This window comes from Mus pahari, chromosome 2 (assembly GCF_900095145.1).
Source record: "Mus pahari chromosome 2, PAHARI_EIJ_v1.1, whole genome shotgun sequence".
Lineage (NCBI taxonomy): Eukaryota > Metazoa > Chordata > Mammalia > Rodentia > Muridae > Mus > Mus pahari.
In genome coordinates this window covers 89809415-89828176 of record NC_034591.1, presented here as the reverse complement: position 1 = coordinate 89828176, position 18762 = coordinate 89809415, and the positions used below count along the sequence as shown (strand labels likewise).

General features: G+C 41.6%; 2 protein-coding genes and 1 non-coding gene across 13 annotated transcripts in view; 2 read left to right on the top strand and 1 right to left on the bottom strand.

Annotated features, from left to right (window-relative positions):
* The window catches only part of Ptcd3 (pentatricopeptide repeat domain 3), a 30027-nt gene extending 22139 nt beyond the window's left edge, over positions 1-7888 (top strand). For both annotated transcript variants that reach the window (XM_029535030.1, XM_021190709.2), the window contains 7 exons: positions 3077-3155; positions 3256-3346; positions 3833-3918; positions 4838-4986; positions 6215-6256; positions 6971-7129; positions 7392-7888. In XM_029535030.1, coding sequence (XP_029390890.1) covers positions 3077-3155; positions 3256-3346; positions 3833-3918; positions 4838-4986; positions 6215-6256; positions 6971-7129; positions 7392-7473 — 688 coding nt within the window. In that variant the 3' untranslated portion in view covers positions 7474-7888. The remainder of the gene's footprint in view (positions 1-3076; positions 3156-3255; positions 3347-3832; positions 3919-4837; positions 4987-6214; positions 6257-6970; positions 7130-7391) is intronic.
* On the top strand, positions 5764-5900 carry LOC115063549. Its single transcript, XR_003843395.1, has one exon. It is a non-coding gene; the product is annotated as a small nucleolar RNA SNORD94 (small nucleolar RNA).
* A 6002-nt stretch (positions 7889-13890) lies between the features above and the next one.
* Positions 13891-18762, bottom strand: part of Immt (inner membrane mitochondrial protein) — a 48740-nt gene continuing 43868 nt past the window's right edge. For 8 of the 10 annotated variants that reach the window (XM_021190135.2, XM_029534925.1, XM_021190136.2 and 5 more), the window contains 3 exons: positions 17459-17590; positions 16114-16243; positions 13891-14840 (listed from right to left, as the gene is read on the bottom strand). In XM_021190135.2, coding sequence (XP_021045794.1) covers positions 14227-14840; positions 16114-16243; positions 17459-17590 — 876 coding nt within the window. In that variant the 3' untranslated portion in view covers positions 13891-14226. The remainder of the gene's footprint in view (positions 14841-16113; positions 16244-17458; positions 17591-18762) is intronic. The other 2 variants (XM_029534926.1, XM_029534923.1) reach the window with 1 other exon arrangement.

Below are 18762 nucleotides of genomic sequence, written 5' to 3'. Positions count from 1 at the left end.
GAACTCAGAAATCTGCCTGCCTCTGCCTCCCAAGTGCTGGGATTACTTATTATATGTAAGTATACTGTAACTGTCTTCCAACTGAAGAAGAGGGCGTTACGGGTGGTTGGTTGTGAGCCACCATGTGGTTTGAACTCGGGACCTTCAGAGGAGCAGTCCACGCTCTTAATCACTGAGCCATCTCTCCAGCTCAAGTGCTGGGATTAAAGGCTTGCTCCATCACCCCCCGGCGAACATACGTTCTTAGGTTTGGGTTCCCAGCCCTCACTGGTGGTATGTGTTTGTAACTCCATGATGAAGCAGGAAGTAGATAAAGGCAGATCCATTGAAGACCAGCTCCAACAATGTTCAGCAATCCAAGGAGGGGATGTGGGGCTGGTGATAATGTAAAACAGGTACATGCTCACACACTTGGTGGTTAAAGCAAGCTCCAACAACTTTATACATACATGCATACATACAGAAGATGGAGCAAGGCTCAATGGCGGATAGCATGCAGAGGGACCTACAGTGGGCGAGTGAGCTTCCTAGAGAGAGCCCACCATCTTACACAGCTGCAATGGCTGTACCTCAGCCTTTATCTACAGATTACTTCTTGCTGCTGCCACGCCTTCTCATGCTTGTCATTGCTATATTCCTCAAACATTGTCTTAGTTAAGGTTTTACTGCTGTGAACAGACACCATGACCAAGGCAAATCTAATAAAAACAACATTTAATTGGGCCTGGCTTACAGGTTCAGAGGTTCAGTCCATTATTATCAAGATGGGAGCATGGCAGTATCCAGGCAGGCATGGTGCATGCAGAGCTGAGAGTTCTACATCTTCATCCAAAGGCTGCTAGTGAAAGACTGACTCCCAGGCAACTAGGGTGAGGGTCTTAAGTGACACACCTACTCCAACCAGGTCACACCTCCAAATGGTGCCACTCCCTGGTCCAAGAATATACAAACCATCACATACATCTAGCATGGTGTGATTGCCTCTTGGGAGACAGCCCATTCTGTCAGGCTACTTTCCTGCAGATCAATATGAAGATGAAATTTCCAAAAATAATATTGTTTAAATGAACTAATGATTTTACAGGCTTCCTGATTTGATTTAGTTTTAGGAAGTTAGGGTAATTGATAGAAAGTTTAAGGAGATGGATTAAGTTGTTTTGCCAGAAAGGTATAATAAAGTTAGAACTATGAGTGGAATGTGTGACCTCATTTGTAAAATACTGGGGAATACATCGGTTAGAAAATGAATACAGTGAGTTTTCATGCATTATAAGCATATAATTTACTTGGAAAAGAAAAATAGGCTTGGGACAAGGTCATTATCAAAGAAAAGTAAACATTGTAGGTTGGGTCTGAGTTCTAGGATTTCGTGATCTAGGGATATGGCCATAGTTTCAGTGTGCACTATGAAAAAACAGGATTATGGATAAAGAGTAAGTCTATTATGAATTAAAGGATAAATAATGATGATTAGCTAGTTTATCTGAACAAGACATCATGCTAAGTACAAATTTTTGTCAGCTAAGCATAGGAAAGCACTTGCTGCTACAAACTGGATTGCTTAAACTTTAGTAACAAAAGAATTATTGCTTTGGGGTTATGGTGAACTTGTGGAAAGAAAAATGGGGAATATTAGTTAAGTATGAATTTCAAAAGAATAATATGTAATCCTATTGTAATTTCCTTTTGTGTAGTGATTTTTTTTTTTTTTTTTGGCTTGGTTTTATTTTAGAGACAGGGTTTCTCTGTGTAGCCCTGGCTGTCCTGGAACTCACTTTTTAGGCCAGACTGGCCTTGAACTCAGAAATCTGCCTGCCTCTGCCTCCCGAGAACTGGGATTAAAGGTGTGCGCCACCACTGCCAGGCTTTAATTCTGTTTTGAGGAATGTTTTTGTGGTAATTTTTAGATTTTTTAAGAGACGGTGTAACTTGTGACTCTGAGGTTCTTCTTATAGAACTTTGTCTTAAGTGGTATAAAAAAGGTTAAGATAAAAAAAGTTGTTGGGATCAGTTCATTGGAGTTTTCTCTATCTAAATATGTATATGTGTGTATATATATATATATATATATGAAGTTTGTTCAAGCTTGCTTGTTGAATCTTGCTCCAGCCACACATACATATGTGTGTGTTCTATGTATGTATGCATGTATGTATGTATGTATGTAAAGAGGTTGGAGCCTGACTCCATCCACCCAGTGTGTGAATGTGTATGAATATATGCATTTAAATATTTATGTATGTGTAAAGTTGTTGGAGCTTGTTTCGTCCACCAGGTGTGTAAGCATGTGCTTCCCTTACACTGTCACCAACCCCCATCCCCTCCTTGGACCTCTGAACACATTGTTCGAGCTGGACATAGATCCCAGGGGTCAGTAACCATTCAGGGTGGACACAGCAGTGGAACTTCAGGTTCAGTGAGGTTTTGGAGAGGCAGTTGAAGACAACATCTGAAACGCAAATCCCTCTCCTATGTGCATTTATATAGGCAGACACACCTGTGTACATATATACAAACAAAAAAATTGAACAGTAGCAGTGATATTATGCCTACTCTCTTATATGTAAATAGAGATTTTATTGTGTTACACTTTATGCCTTTATGTGTGAGGATTGTTGTTGTGTGTCCAGGTCCTTGCTTCCCCACTGAGTCCTTTGAATAGAAATGTTATTTGAGGTGACTGCTTTCTAGGATCTGAGAATAAGTAGTAAGCAGGCAGCCCAAATAGTCCCTCAGCTGGGAAATTTAGTAGTTATCACTTCCTTGGTCGATCATTGACTGTTCTGACTTGAAATTATATTTTCTTATTTTGTGTGCACATGCCACAGCAATTGGGGGGAGGGTGGCTGTAAGGACAACTTTGTGAGTGAGTTCTCTCCTGCCTTTATTATATGTGGTCCAGGGATGATAGTTGGGTTGCCAGGCTTATGTGATAAAGTACCTTTGCCCATCTCACTGACCTAAAGTTGTAAACTTTAAAAAATTTAGATTTAATACATTAATAATTCTACTGGCATTTCACTAATCATACCTTATTGTTACACACAAACTTTAAACACACTTTTTCTTTTCACAGTTCGAAGTTTTTCAGTTTGATTTGTTCACTGGAACAAATTGATGTCACCTTGAAGTGGTATAAGGACCTAATACCTTCAGTAAGGAACTTCATTACTCATCTTTTGCCTTTGTAGATGAATTTGTGAGAATGCCTTTTCTGATGGATGCTATAAAATCATGTTTTTATTTCTCCACCAGGTGTTCCTTCCCCACTCCCAAATATTCATCGGTCTTCTTCAAGCACTGGATGTGGCCAATAGGCTAGAAATGGTCCCTCAGATTTGGAAAGGTTGGTGACAGTTTTGTGCAGTGACTGGTAATTAACACATGTACATTTTTAAGACTGAAAACCTCCATTCTTAACAGAGGTTAACACATTTGTTAAGGTCAAACTTGAAGGCCATGGCTCATGTTATATTGGGTGAGTGAAGTACATTTGTGGAAAGTAAGATCTTTCTGATATTAATGCCCGAGAAATTAGTACCAAAATCCAGCTCTGTGTCTTACCCAAATATCTTACACAGGCTGTGTTATACGTTGACTACAAACATTTCTGATTGTCATTTGGCAACATATCTCACTGTATAGCTCTGATAATCCTGGTACTCATTTTGTAGACCAGCCTCAGCTTCCCAGAGTAGTAGAATTAAGGTTTTCTTTAATTCTAATAAATAATTCTAATTTTAACCCCACCAAAGATAAAAGTCAGTAATGGATAAAAGCTCACCAGATGTTTCGCATTTGGGATATCACTGTCATTTTCTTTTGCTTTAAGATAGTAAAGAATACAGTCATGCTTTCCGAGATGCCCTAAGAGAAGAAGTATTGATGCTCATGGCCAGGGATAAACACCCACCAGAGGTAAGGCTGGCTTGAAGCTCAAGGTCCGTCATCATGATGAGAGGAGTACTGCTGACCTATGTATTTGCTAATGCATCTATCTTCTAAAGGTCCTTGCAGGATGTTCCACTGACAGTTGTGTTTTGGTTAAACAAGTATTACCATTAGCAGAATACCACTCTTAGTGTTAACCTCATTCCTCTAGTCTGAAGTGGGTACCAGGAAGAGTTGTGACAATGAATGCCAGGTTACTTAATTATTTCATGAGGTGGAGAGAGTACTCCTAGGACAGCACTTGCTGTTCTTCTAGAGGATCAGGAGTCAGTTCCCAGTACTCACATCGGGCACTCCCCACACACACATAATTAAAAAAAAGAAAAATATGAGTTGGAGAGGTGGCTCAGTAGTTAAGGGCAACTTGTTCTTCCAAAGGATCCTGGTTAGATTCCCAGCACCCATGTCTGTGCCTCCACTTCCAAGGAAACTGGCCTCTGCAGACATCAGGCACACATGTGCACATGCAGGCAAAATACCCATACATATAAAATAAGATTCCCTTTTTTATTTATTAGAATTTTTATTATTACCACCACCACCACCTGGAAAGAAGTGTCAGTGGATAAAGGTGCTTTCTGCCAAGTATGATGACCTAAGTTTTTTTCCTGTGTCCTACCTGGAAGGAGAGAACCAATTCCCACAAGTTGTCCTCTGGGCTCTGGCATACTTGTGTGCACACATATATACACAGTCGATCAATAAATTGAAACCTTTTAAAGGAAATTCATGGTAGATTTCACACATGTAGTTAAATTGCACTATCCCAAGACAGGTCAAGGCTTCTTTTTACTCTATTACTTGTTTGATGTGCATGTAATAGTTCTTGATTTTAAATTCTTGTCAGACCAACGAAACAATTATGCTGACTCTTAGACCCTCTCAGCTTCAGGTTGCATATGCTGACTGTGCTGCTGATATCAAATCCACATATGAAAACCAGGCTGCCCGGCAGCCTGCTTTTGATTGGCCAGCCAACCCATTACAATATATAGCTGTCCTTTTTTTAAGAGGTGGCAGAACCCAGGAAGCCTGGTGAGTATATGTTTCTAAGTGTACATTTTAACAGTAATTCTTAGAGCTGAAACATTTACTTGGGTTGGTAGGTGAATATTCTCTACAAACCTGAATATACATGAGGTTTTAGTGGACACTTGCAAATACCAGTTAAACAAGAAACTTGCTAAGGCATCACAGTATGTGTGATGTACTTGAAAAAAGGAGTACTCAGGTGAACTGAGAGTTCTCTTTATTCCATACCTTCTGGCTTTCTGCGTCATATTGGGCAAGAAACTCAGCCTCATTCCTGCCCTTGTGGTTCTGAGTGCCGAGAGAAGCACACCTTTGAAAATGCTCTGGCAGTTCTGCATAAGTCGACTGCAAGTGCTCCTCATCCCCATCCCTGACCCACAATGTAGCCTGAGGACCTTAGACTTCTGGCAATTGGTATTTTCAGAAACAAGACTATCTTTGGCATGTGCCACTATTCTACTGTGTGTTTTTCCAGCACTTCACTAATATACTAAATCTAGTCTTCTAAGTGGAGACCTTAGGCTTATTCATTTTTCCAAAATTAGAGACATCAAAATTCTCCCTCCCTCCCTCCCTCCCTCCGTGTGTGGGGGTGGGGGTACATGTATATAATGACTATTCATTGCCAAATACGCCTGCTGATTCTCCAGAAAAGATGTTTCAAACTTGTCTGGCTTGTAGCTCACTTAAACGGGACCTGTTAGCACCTTTTTTTTCACAAAACAAAAACAAAAAAACAAGGCATTTTTCATGGTCAGGCAGGTTGCACACACTATGAAGCAGGCTGTGATGATTGGCGCAGGGGTACGGACCTCAGCTGTGTCATGGGAGCTGAATGTATGTGTGTTGCCTCTGTCTTGCATGTGGCAGGCTGTTGGCATCCACATACATGAGACTGTTGCCTTAATCTGAGCCTATTCTTCGTAATGGAGATTTAGAGCAGACTTTAAGCGGGGATTAGGCTAAGCCCAGGCCACTACCTCTTCTAATCTGCAGTGGAGGGTAGATTCCCTCTGTGGGGGATATAACTAGCACTTTTAAATTGGCCACATCTCAGATTTATCTGTTGAATTTGTGCACCCAGATTGGGAGCTAGTGGAGCCCACAGGAATTCAGAAAGTTTAAATTGTTGACTTGTATGTAATGTAGCTTCTGAACCTGAGAAAAGGATAGCGTGCTTTGTTTAGCTGCCACTTGTTTTCTGTCAGCAGTCATCTGTTCTCTTCCACAGGAAAATGTTGGAACTCTTCAAAAAGCATAATAAGATTCCCAGGTAAGTTGAGAGTCTGGGGCCTCAGCTGGTACAAGCTTGAGTTAGTCACACAGGCTTTGACTCTCTGGTACATGGTTGGAATTTCTTCACATGCATAAACCCCTTGGGTTGGGCAGGCAAGCAGTGTCTCTCCTACCATTCAGGGCATTCTAAGCAGGCCTTTTCTCTGTTTAGTGATCATTTTGTGAAGGGGCAGGGGTGGTATATAGAATATTATCCTCGGGGCTGGTGAGATGGCTCAGTGGGTAAGAGCACCCGACTGCTCTTCCAAAGGTGCAGAGTTCAAATCCCAGCAACCACATGGTGGCTCACAACCATCCATAACAAGATCTGATGCCCTCTTCTGGAGTATCTAAAGACAACTACAGTGTACTTACATTAAATAAATAAATAAATAAATAAATAAGAATATTATCCTCTATCTTTTGTCCAAAGTGAATGAGAATTTAATATATTCTGAAACTTGCCTATAAATATTTGACTAAAAGTTAAATTAAGTTTGCTCACTTTGCTGCTTTTCCTAAGGTTTAGTTCTCAGCACCCACATGGAGGCTCACAACCATTTCTAACTCCAATTCCAGGGGGTTGACACTGGCCTCTATGGGCATTGCACACATATGGTACACCTACGTACATGAAGACACTTGGATATGCAGTCTGTAGTAGAAAAAAATGTGAATTGAGGACTGTTCAGTTTTGCTTTCTTTTACACAGAAATGAATTGCTGGAGGAATTTATGGACACAGCAAAAGCATCCGGTAGCACTGCTCTGGCCATTGAGGTTGTAAAGCTGGCAAGTGCCTTCAGTTTGCCTATTGGTGAGAGCCTTGCCCAAAGAGTAATGATGGATTTCACAGTTGACCCAGAACAAAAGTAAGTCTATGTCCTCTTCTGGTGCTTATAGAGTTCTCTCCTGCTTCCCTTACAAAGGGTTTGGTGATGTAATGGCTGTTTCCTCTGTTAAAGGCTTCATCATAAACATTTGGTTGTTGGAACTTTTTGTTCTCATAATAGTTCAGTGCAGTTTGGGGGATCCTTTTTCTGCTTTGAAAACTGCTATGACTGTGTATAATCAAAGATGCCAAACACCCTGACCCTGTGAGCTGAAGTGTGCTATCATTTCTCTTCTTTACAGAGAAGCCCTGGGTAACCTCACTGTACTCAACAGTAGCGATGGAGAAAGCAGCAGTGACAGTGACATCAGTGAAGACAAATGAAAGGGAGAGGTGACTCACAATAGCTGCTGGAATGTTAGAAGTGGTAAAAATAAACAGATACAGGGCTGGGATCCAATATAAGCTCTGTGGTGTTGCACTGGCTTAAACCTAAGACCCTGGGGTTCATCTGCAGTACCGCAAAGATGCACATCTGGCCAGTTTTTTGCCAAGACAGCAACAAGCACTGTGAAGTCTGACTTTTGGAGAAGAACAAATTCCACATAAACACACTGTTTGCAGACCTCATTCCTATTATGCCCATCATGTTAGAATCCACAGGCCTTTGCTGCCTACCTGCTCTGTAATGTGTGGTCCTTTGGCCTAGAGACAAGAATTCAAACTGTAATCCCAGCACTTGGGAGGCAGAGGCAGGCGGATTTCTGATTTCAAGGCCAGCCTGGTCTACAAAGTGAGTTCCAGGTTAGCCAGGGCTACACAGAGAAACCCTGTCTCGAAAAAAAAAAAAAAAAAAAAAAACTGGTTTTCATGAAGATGGGTTATTCCTGTTGAGTAGATTGTAGCCCATTTTGGAGAGTACTTAAAAAGATGGATGCTCTTAGAACTAGTTAAATCAGAAGCAAGCTACTGGTTTAGGCTGCCCAGATGGTAAAATCATTAAATAAAGCAATTGTGTTATTTTTAAAAATCTAAAAGTATTTGGTTCTTTGTGTGTACATATTCACATGGAGGCCAGAGAAGAGTGGTTATTTCTTCAGACAGGCCTGGAGACTGAAGTTAAACTGGTTGGCCAGCTCTGGGAATCCACCCAAGTTTCACAATGGGGGATCTGAACTGTGGTCCTCCTACCCCCATGGGAACTATCTCCCTAGTCCCAGACTTTTGTCATCTTCTAACTAGAATACCCAAGAATTTTAGGGACGATTTGTACAGCTCTTGAAATAGAATACCCAAGAATGTTTAAGGGATAGGACTGGTACAGCTCTTGCCTAAGAAGGTGAGGTCATCATCATTTCCATCCCACTGACACAAAACATTTTGGTCTGTGTGGGCACTTTTCTTTATAAGTAGGTATTCAAAGAGATCTAGAAGGCTAGTAATGACAAAAGGATATGAAATGTTATGACAGTATGTTGCTACTGAGCAACTTGGTGTGTTTCTTGTAAATGAAAGGAGTTACAAATTTGTGGTTTGCAGCGTTCACCAGCCCATGCACTCCTCCCAGGTTTTGCACTGAGGAGCAGCTTCATCTGCCCTGCCTGCATCCATGGTTATAGATATGTGCAGTATTTTTTATCTAATCTCAGGCTAGGGCCCAGTCTTCATAAGCTTTGACACTCTTGTCCTACTCACCTAGAAAACAGGATCTTAAGGCATTGGAGTGATGTGGGGTGGATGGAATGCCAGTTGAGTAATTACCTACAAAGCAATTTTGGTAAGGAACAGAGGGTAAATTAGGATAAGCTGGCTGCCAGAAAGGCTATCACCTCTGTCCATTGGCATCTGTACCTGTGGGTGGCAATGCCTTTGACATTGTGGCATTTCTGGTATGCCTCTTCCCACCCAGCACTTAACACTGGTTTGAAGCCAGATGAAGAAAACCCTTGGGTGTGAATATGTAAAGGACTTTCTAATCCACTTGATATGTGTAACTTAACATCTTAACAAACCATTACTGAGCCATGAACTCAATCAGAATGATTAGGGCTACCTATATACTAATGCCAGCTATTTGTGTTTGTCTCATCATAGTCTTTCATCTCCAGTATTAAGTCACACATTTTCTGTGCCAAAGTTAGCCACCACTCTTAATTTTTACTGCCTCAGCTATGCCTCGAGTTTTATCTTTGTCTCAATTCTGTGCTTAGTTTTTGCTGCTTCATTGGTTTCCATTCCTTATTCATCAGATTGTACAAATTATTACAGAACTCTTGTTGGCCATTTTGTAGTGTATGAATCTCTTTAAATGACCTGTTTGCTGTAGATCTATACCCAACCCACCACCTATATGCCCACACTACTCTAGCACCACATTCCTAAGTGATAATTAAATGGTTTTTTGCTATTATGGAACCCCTTATTACTTGTATATTTTTAGACTTAGTTAAGACATTTCCACTGAACCCAGTGCTGGCTGGGAAGGGCAAGCAACCCGCCTCAGCATCCTTAATGCCAAGATGACAGCTGTGTGACACCATACCCAGCTTTGGTATCATGCTTGTATGGGAAGAGTTTCTTGTAATTTGAAACAGGGTTTCTCTGTGTAGACCAGGTTGACCTTGAATTTACAGAGATCTGCCTGTCCTTGTCTCCCAAATGTTGGGATTCGAGGGGTGTGCCACAATCTGGCTCAATTCATGATTTGGGATAGAAAATTTGGTATTACAGTTCACATCCAATAGAATCAGAATCAAAGGTTAGATTTTTCTTTAGACATTCTCAGTATGTACCCTTGAACTCAGATCCAACTGCTTCTGCCTCCTTCAATCCTGGGATTAAAAGCACAAACTACTACACTTAGCTCAGAACTGAGGTTTGAGAAGCCTTGGAAAATGAGCAGATATGCTGCTTCAAAGAGATAGCAGCAGTGACACGCAAGCAACTATTTTAAAAAGCAGACTTTATAAGACTGGGGGCTCTAGTGATGGAACTAATTGATACAATACACCTAGTATGCATGAGATCATGTTTAATTCCCCAGCAGTGCAAAGCACATTGGGACAGACTCTAGCTAGTCAACCTGTAACAGGACCTAGAGAAACCATGGGAGAAAGGACTCTTAAGAATGCAAGAGCTATATGCAAATAACAGAAGCCACAAGATGGAGGGCACTTGATTCATTGGAGCTGCAGCTGTAGGTAAGCTGGGAGCCTGTACTAGCAAGAGCAACAGACATTCAGAGCTGCTAAGTCATCTCTCTAGTCCCTTAGTATGGACTTTAATGGTTACGTGTCACCTAAGCTACCAAAACCCCATTGATCTAAAACTCTTGTGTGGAGCCAGGTGACAGCGGTGCATGCTTTTAATTCCAGCAGAATTAGAAGTAGGCATATTTCTGAGTTCAAGGCCAACCTAGTCTACAGTCTTCCATGACTGACTGAGACACAAAGGAACCCTGTCTCAAAAAAATTTTTTTTTCTTTTAACCATAGTTGCTATAAAACTCCTACACTCAGCATGAGGTCAAGAAGAAATATATTCAAGATTGTTCTATATGTGGTTTTATGGTCTTCTGTAACCTTCCCTTTTTGTTACTTCTTTTAGAAAGTGTTTTTCTTTAAACCCCAGGGATTGAAACCTCTTTAGGGGTTTAGAGTACCAGAATCTCTTAATAAAGCAAATTAAGATTCAAACCTACTAAGCCGGGCCTGGTGGCGCAGGCCTTTAATCCCAGCACTCGGGAGGCAGAGGCAGGCGGATTTCTGACTTCGAGGCCAGCCTGGTCTACCAAGTAAGTTCCAGGACAGCCAGAGCTATACAGAGAAACCCTGTCTTGAAAAACCAAAAAAAAAAAAAGATTCAAACCTATTGCCTAAAACTCTGATCCCATGCAGGGATTGCTATGTGTACCAAGATAGTGAAAGCATTACTGCTAGAAACATTGATCAGGATAATGGAGATCATCTCTCTGTGTGCTGACTTTATAGAATGGTTGGCTTTAAAGGTAAAGTATAGTTTTACCAGAGAAAAAGGTATATTGACTTGGTATAGAGTCATGTGTAGGACATGGCGCAAACCTGCCAGACTCAGTAAAGCATACTAAAGAGCACACACCTGTCCTGGACTTTTCCAAGGATTCAGAACTCAGCATACTTTCATACTAATACTCTTGATACCTCACAGTAGCCAAGAGTAAAGGTTATTTACTCCTAAGGACCTCAACCTTGTACCAATGGGATGCACTCTCGTAGTTATGTCCTCTCTACTAGATAGTACTTTATAACCATTCCTATATGCCTCAAACTGCAAGAAGCCTGGACCACTGGACCCCATGAAGATATGCTTCCTACCAATCAAGCATTTTATTTGCTTCTTATATTAATGGAGATGATCTGTTCTTCTGCACTGAGTTCAAGCAAGATACTTTGAAACTGGTAGGATTACTCATTTGGGATTTGAAGACTGCTTTTATCCAGAACCTGTTGAGAGAACAAAGGATGTAAGTTAACTCAGTGTACTGTGTTAAAAGATTGCTAAAGATTCTACTGCAGTTTACTGATTTGAGAACTCAAAAAAATCGTTGAAGCAGAGTTCCAGGGCAACACAGAGAACCCCTTCTTGAAAAAAAAATCATTGAGGCAAAAGCCAGCATTTTGTTTAGAAGCATGGCATAGCTCACTGGTTTTCATCTGCTGGCTTTCCCTTCTCCCCACCCCCTTGGGGAAAAAAAAAGTCTGGTCTAAAGTATTTCTGACTTTTCTGTTGCCAGCGCCATAGCTAGGGTCAGTCATCCCCACCACACCCAGTTTGAACACTCCCCCAGCAATCAGGATGAGGCATGAGGTGAGTGAACCAAGGTGAGGGCTGCTTAGCTTCCTGTCCATCAGTTCCAAGTGGCATTGGTGTGCTTTCATTTGCAGTTTAAAGGAGATGCTTTCATGAAGCCGATTATGTCCCTTCTGACAGTGGGGCAATGCAGTGAGCTCTGCAGCTTCCATTTCCTTGAAATGGAGTAAGAACTCAAAACTCTCCTTTTTCACTTTAGCAATTACTGAGAACATCTGAACGAGCCATGTACAAGGACAGACTGGGCTAAGTAGGAGTTTCCTTCCTTTTTCAATATAATAAAGGTACTCTGTGAAAGCCACTGTCTTAGTTACCAAAATCTGAAAGCCAGAGGCTCGGGAAAAGGCTCAGGCTGTGAAGTGCAGCATCAGAACCTGGAGCTCATCCCTACACAAGGACACTCTCCTCAGGCCCCCTCCCACCAAAAAAAGACTGACTCAATAGCATATGCTTGAAACAATGGCCATCCAACCTAGTCTCCTTGACGAATTCCAGACCAGTAAAGACTGTCTCAAAAGCCAATTGGAGGACATGTACACACATACAGAAAAAAACCTCAAGTCTACATTACTTTCAGAACTAAAATGATGCATTGTTTTGGTGAGCTTAAAGAATCATATCATTTATGCCCCCAGCCCCCGATAGGGGGTGTTGACACAGCATCTGTAGCCCAGTCTGACCTGACTTGATTATGAGCAAGCAGGAACCACGATGAAGTAGTGCATGTGAAAAATCTTTTCAGGGTTCCAAGAAAAACTGGATTTCCTTACAATCGAGTATATTCCTGTGACTAGAACACTACAGTTTCCATGGGAAACACATGTTTTAAGTATTACAAATTAATGTGGGCTGGTGAGATGGCTCAGTGGGTAAGAGCACCCAACTGCTCTTCCGAAGGTCCGGAGTTCAAATCCCAGCAACCACATGGTGGCTTATAACCATCCGTATCAAAATCTGATGCCCTCTTCTGAGGTGTCTGAAGACAGCTACAGTGTACTTACATATAATAAATAAATATATCTTTAAAAAAAAAACAACAACAAATTAATGTACTTCTGAGATTTTATCCTATCCTTAGAGATGGAGTAGAGAGGTGGTACTCCATTACCTTCCAGTAAAATCTTCATAACCCCACCCCAGGTAGCCCACTGCCTCGATCTTCAGAAACAGGGCAATCCACAGCAGGTACTCCAACTGGAGATAGAGTTTGAAAAATAGCCCGGGGTAAAGTGTATACCAAACCAAAGGACAAGGTCAGAACTGTAAAAGAGCTGGGCAATATACCATATTGAGAGGCTGCAGGTATGCAATTACAGAAATACAATGCAGAAAACTGCTTTCCTAATTTGTGGGGATATTGCTCAACTGGAGAGTCCTTAATCTCACAAACACAAACACCTCAAAAAAATGTAAAAACTGGCAAGATTTTGTAGTGATGGTAATCTTCAGAGTGTAAGAATTTGTTACTATGTCTGCATTACGGCAACTATGACAAACTGGGATTCACAGGCAGTCTGGATGAAACCGGAAAATCGTATTCAATCCCTTTCTTCAGATTCCAGGCTCATTACCTTCAAGTACTGGGAAGCAGCACCAGAGCAGGAATGGAGTGGTGGCTCACCAACTCTGAGGAGAGGTGCAGATGCATGCATGCATGCTGGATCCCAGTACAACTTTTCCTGTGGGAGGCAGGCTATTTCCTGTGCCTCTCAATCACTGAGTGCTAGATTCCCAACTATAAATGCACTGGCATTTGGCTTCTGCATCACTCCTGATGGTGACTGTCAGAAGGGGACCCATTCAGCCAAACACTCAAAGACAAAGCAGCAGGTACTGGACTTCAGGTTACCCAGCTCACAGCCCCAAACTGTGGCCACAAGTTCCTACCACTGATGCTGCTTCTCAAGGAAGCTTTCTGCTCACACAAACTGGAAATGGCAGTTTTGAAAAGGGATAGAGTACTCAGTTTTCATTGTGTTGCTTTATTCAGTTTGCTCCAAGGGCAGAATCAATAGTAGGGATCACAAACATTATTTTGAGTGGCTCACAAGCCTGATCAATAAAACCTAAAAAACAGGAAGTGTTACACAAGTTGCAAATAAAGCCTCCCGGAGTTCATTGGCATGATAGCAGTGTAAGGACGGTAAATGCAACAGGTGTTAACATCTCACACAGGACTTGGAACCTGCTCACTTCTGGACAATTCTGGGACCCTTGTTGCAAACCCTGCAGATACCAATGCTGATTTTCTTTGATATGAAATATGACATTACACAACTCTTCCTAGGCCTTACTCTTGCTGCACTTGAGTGGTTCCTATTCCTACGGCGCTGGCGTATGCAGTCAGGATCTCCACTATCTGCTTAGTTTCTAGGGTCATTCGGGCCTCCTTCAGCCAGTCCTGTGCCACTCTTCTGGACTCCCCTTTGAGCTGATTGACAAACTTTGCTGCCAGCTCCAGGTCACCATGCTCAATACAATAGGAGGCATATGAGAGCAATTTAAACGTATTTATATCTTCAGGGTAGAGCTCTGCCGGAGGCTTCAGTTGCTTAGGCGGGAACAGGAGTAGGGACTGTAAGTAGGAAAGGAAGTATTGGTATAGGCTATTTCTGGTTTCATCAATCATCGCTACCCTTCTGGCTAGTTTTTGAACATCATAGAAACGGGCTCTTAGGGTCTCTTCACTGTATACCCCCCGGGTCAGGGACTCTGGAGGAATGGCTGCAGTTAAAGCCTGGGTAAATTCATTATCAGAACAGTTGACTCTGATGGCCTCAACTGCACTCCCCAATGGGATGGTAGGCATTTCTGCAGATGAGGTCTTCATGCTGTACTTTAATGCCTCCACTGAAAGCCAGAGCTGGTGGGCTTTTCTGGCTTCTTCTTCAGCAACTGCATGACCTACAATAAAAAAACAAACAAACAAACAATAATAATAAAATGAAATAAAGCAAAGAAAGATTCTTTTCTATCTTCCTCGAACACATACACTATAAGCACCTTCAATACACTACATCCAACAAGTCTTGTTAACTTGGCCAGAGTCAGTCTTTTCACAAAGTAACAAGAGATGACACTGTTTGATGAGGATCTGATGCTACTAACACTAAAAAGTGGGAGATTACAAGTCCACACCACAGCCAAGTACCCCTCCCTTCCTGTGAAATCAAGAGTATGCAAACGTCATTCACATTTGCTAGTTTTCTATCTTGTTTGGCAAAAGGGTCTCACTATGTAGACCTGGCTATGTAGACCAGGCTCTGCCTATCTCTTCCTCCTAAACTAGGATTAAAGGCATCTGGCACTATACACGGCACTGTCTAATTCAGGCATTTTTATATATATTTGGTGTTTGGAGGTGGGGCAGTCAGATGATACAGTAGTTTTTGACAGTCCTGGCTCACTCTGTAGATCAGGCTGACCTCAAATTCAAAAGAGATATGCCTGCTTCTGCCTCCTGAGTTCTGGGATTGAAGGCATGCAATACCATTGCCCAGCTGTAGGCCAAGAATTTTATGGCCATCAGAAATTTTTTCAAGGAAAAAAACACACACACACACACACACAAAAAAAAAACTACAAAGATTTCAAATAAAACTCAGTGAACTAGGAGAGAGAGGACGCAGAGATTAAGAGCACTGGTTGCTCCTCCAAAGGATTCAGGTTCAAACACTAGTACCCACATGGTGGCTCATAACTGTCTATGACTCTAGTCTCAGGGCATCCAACACCCTCTTCTGGCCTCCTTGGGCTGACATGTGGTGTACTTATATACATGCAGGCAAAATACTCATATTATGTAAAAGGTACCTTATTTTATTAATGTGCTTGTTGTGAAATGTGTCACTTTTCAATGTGGCATACATAGGTCTCACCATAACTACCATCACAACAGTACACTACCCCTCCAAATAATCTTTCATACATGAGAGAAAATGCCTTGAAAACGGTAATTTTATGTCATTTATAAGTTATTACAATTTAATTTTTTGGATCTTTTTTTTTTTCCAGTTTCTTCTCAAAACTCTATACTTAAACTTGTCCAGTCTGGGACCAACTCTTCAAGAACTGAGTATCATCATATAGTGTAGTGGCTACATGCCCCCATTATTAATAAGAAAGTATCCTGAGAAACTGCATAGGGTCAGACCATAATGTATGAAAGGGAGCTCACTTTGAACAGCCTGCTCAATTCCTCTCAGCCTGGCATAGGCAGTATTTATGTCCAGAGTAAAGTTGTCCATTTGTTCTTGACTGCGACGACGAAACTCTAATTCTTGCTCAGACAGTTTCTCAGACAGGCCCTGAAAAAAAAACATAGACAGTGTATAGAAATCTAATGCTACCACCATGCTTGCCACCTAACTACATGCTAATCTTCCAAAAACTACTAACTATGAAGTAAAAAAGGAGCCTTTAATATCACAAATTATAACCAGATGTGGTGACACGCCTTTAATTCTAGCACTCAGGAGGCAGAGGCAAGAGAGTTCCAAGCCAGTCTGGTCTACAGCAAGTTCCGGGCCAGCCAGGACTACACAGAAAGAACCAATCTAAAACAAATAAAAACTTCAAAAGAGCTGCTTATAAGAGGCTGGAGAGATGGCTCTGTGGTGAAGAACACTTGTTCTTGCAGAGGACCTAGGTTCAATTCCCTGCAGTCATAATGCAGCTTAAAATCATCCTAACTCCCGTTCCAGGGAATCCAATGCCCTCTTCTGCCCTCCTCAAGCACCAGGCACTCATGTAATTCACTGCCATACATGTAAGCAAAATACTCACATACGTAAAGTAAATCTTAAACCAAAACAGCTGCAATGTTGTATATAAGGCTTCAAACTTTTATCAACTCATATCGGTTTTTCAAGACAGAGTTTCACTGTATAGGCCTGGCTGTCTTGGAACTTACCCTATAGACTGGGATGACCTTAAACTCAGAGATCCATAAGTCTCTGCCTCTCAAATGCTGGAATTAAAGGCGTTTATCACCATGCCTGGCTTTGACTCATGTTCCGTAAGGTTCTGAATTTTCTGATAGGACATAAAAAAGCTTTTAAACTGCCATCTTTAAAAAGAAATCTGGGGTGGCTAAAGATGGCTCAGTAGGTAAGAGCATTTCCTAGAGCACCCACAAAGTGACTCCAGTTCTAGGGGATCTGCCTCTTCTAGCCTCTGTAGGCACTAGGTAAGCACAGAGTACACACCCATATATGCGGTAAGCATTTATATAGAGAAAATAAAAATCTTTTAAAAATGAGACTTTTTTTATTGCAACCCACACATATTATTAGATGTATATACCTGACCATGAACACAGATGGCTGATGTAAAACAAACTGGTTCTGTAATTTATAACTAACAAAAAGCCTATTCCACCAAAGCTAGGTAACAATTTTTTCGTATCTTCAGAGTACACATGAAGGAGAAAGGCTAAGGATGTGGTGCCGCTGTAACGAACAGGCATAACATGTATGAGGCCCTGGGGAGGAAGGAGCTGAAGCCTCACCACAGGTCCTCACCTGTTCAAATTCATACTTCAGTTCCTGTTCTTGCACCTTGAGGACATCTCGTAAATGATCAGTGTGGGCAGCTGCCTGTCGTCGAAGTTGGGTCCGCATTTCATTCTCCATGGCATCTCTGACATCCTCTACCTGTGAAACCAAGCACAGTAATGGGCAGTTCACAAACATTCATATGTACATTTAGGGAAAGGGAGAGACTAGTCAGTAAGATAACAGTAGCAGCAGCTCCAACTCCATTCATGTGCCAGGCGTGTGTACACAATTATCTCATTTTTAACAAGAGTCACAAAGCCAAACAGCCAAAAGCAACTGAAACAAGGTCACATAGCTACACAAAAATCCTACTTCAAACATGGGTCTCTCTGGCCTCAAAACTTGTACTTCCTTCCATCATGCTGCCATGTGGCGCCCAACACAGAAACAAACACCATTATTTGCTGAATCACACATTACACAGGAAGTAACTTATTCCAGAACGTAGAGCAAAGAAACCTAGTTCTAAGCTGGGTACAAACCCGGTTTAACCATAACTGCTCATGTTCATGTTCCTACCTTTTTGCATGGTGACAGTGCCAACTTAGAGAAATCAATGTGAAAATTAGTACCCAAAAGCTACACTTGAACACATTTCTTTGAAACCAGCAGCTTATATTCACATGAGTTTAAGTTTAACATGGGCCAGTCAAAACAAGTTAGGAAATGTTCCATCCTGCTTTACTTAGCAATTAACCATGGGTATACTAGACATCGACATAAATTACCTTGAACACAAACTCATCTTTTCTCAGAATTAGAACAATGAGTCAATGAATCCAGTTAGGCAGTGTGTAAACATTTAAGTCCAGCCCTGTGCCGGACAGAACCTACTGTCTATTTGGATACATGACTGCTCAGACAATGCACACACATCCTTGAGGCTGGGACACTTGTTTCCGAGAGTGAACGTGAGCAGGATGCCCACTCTAAATACCTAACACCCACTTAACCTCCTCTACCCACTTTCACTGAAAAGAGCACTATAGCAGAAACTGACCCATATGTGCTGCTTAAAATGGAAAGAGGGGTGTGGCTGAGACAGTGATGTCCAAGTGTAGAACTAAGGTTTAAGGAGAAGAGCCAGGTTGGGAGCACGCAGCACAAACATCTTAGTGAAAAATACAAAAAAACACTGTATCGAGAAGAAAACCAAAACCAAAAGCTAAACAAGATTCAAAGAATAAACAAACAAACAAACATACAAATTTACAGAAGGCAAGTATAACATTAAAAGTCTTCGGGTGTTGTTTAAAAGTCTCCTGTGA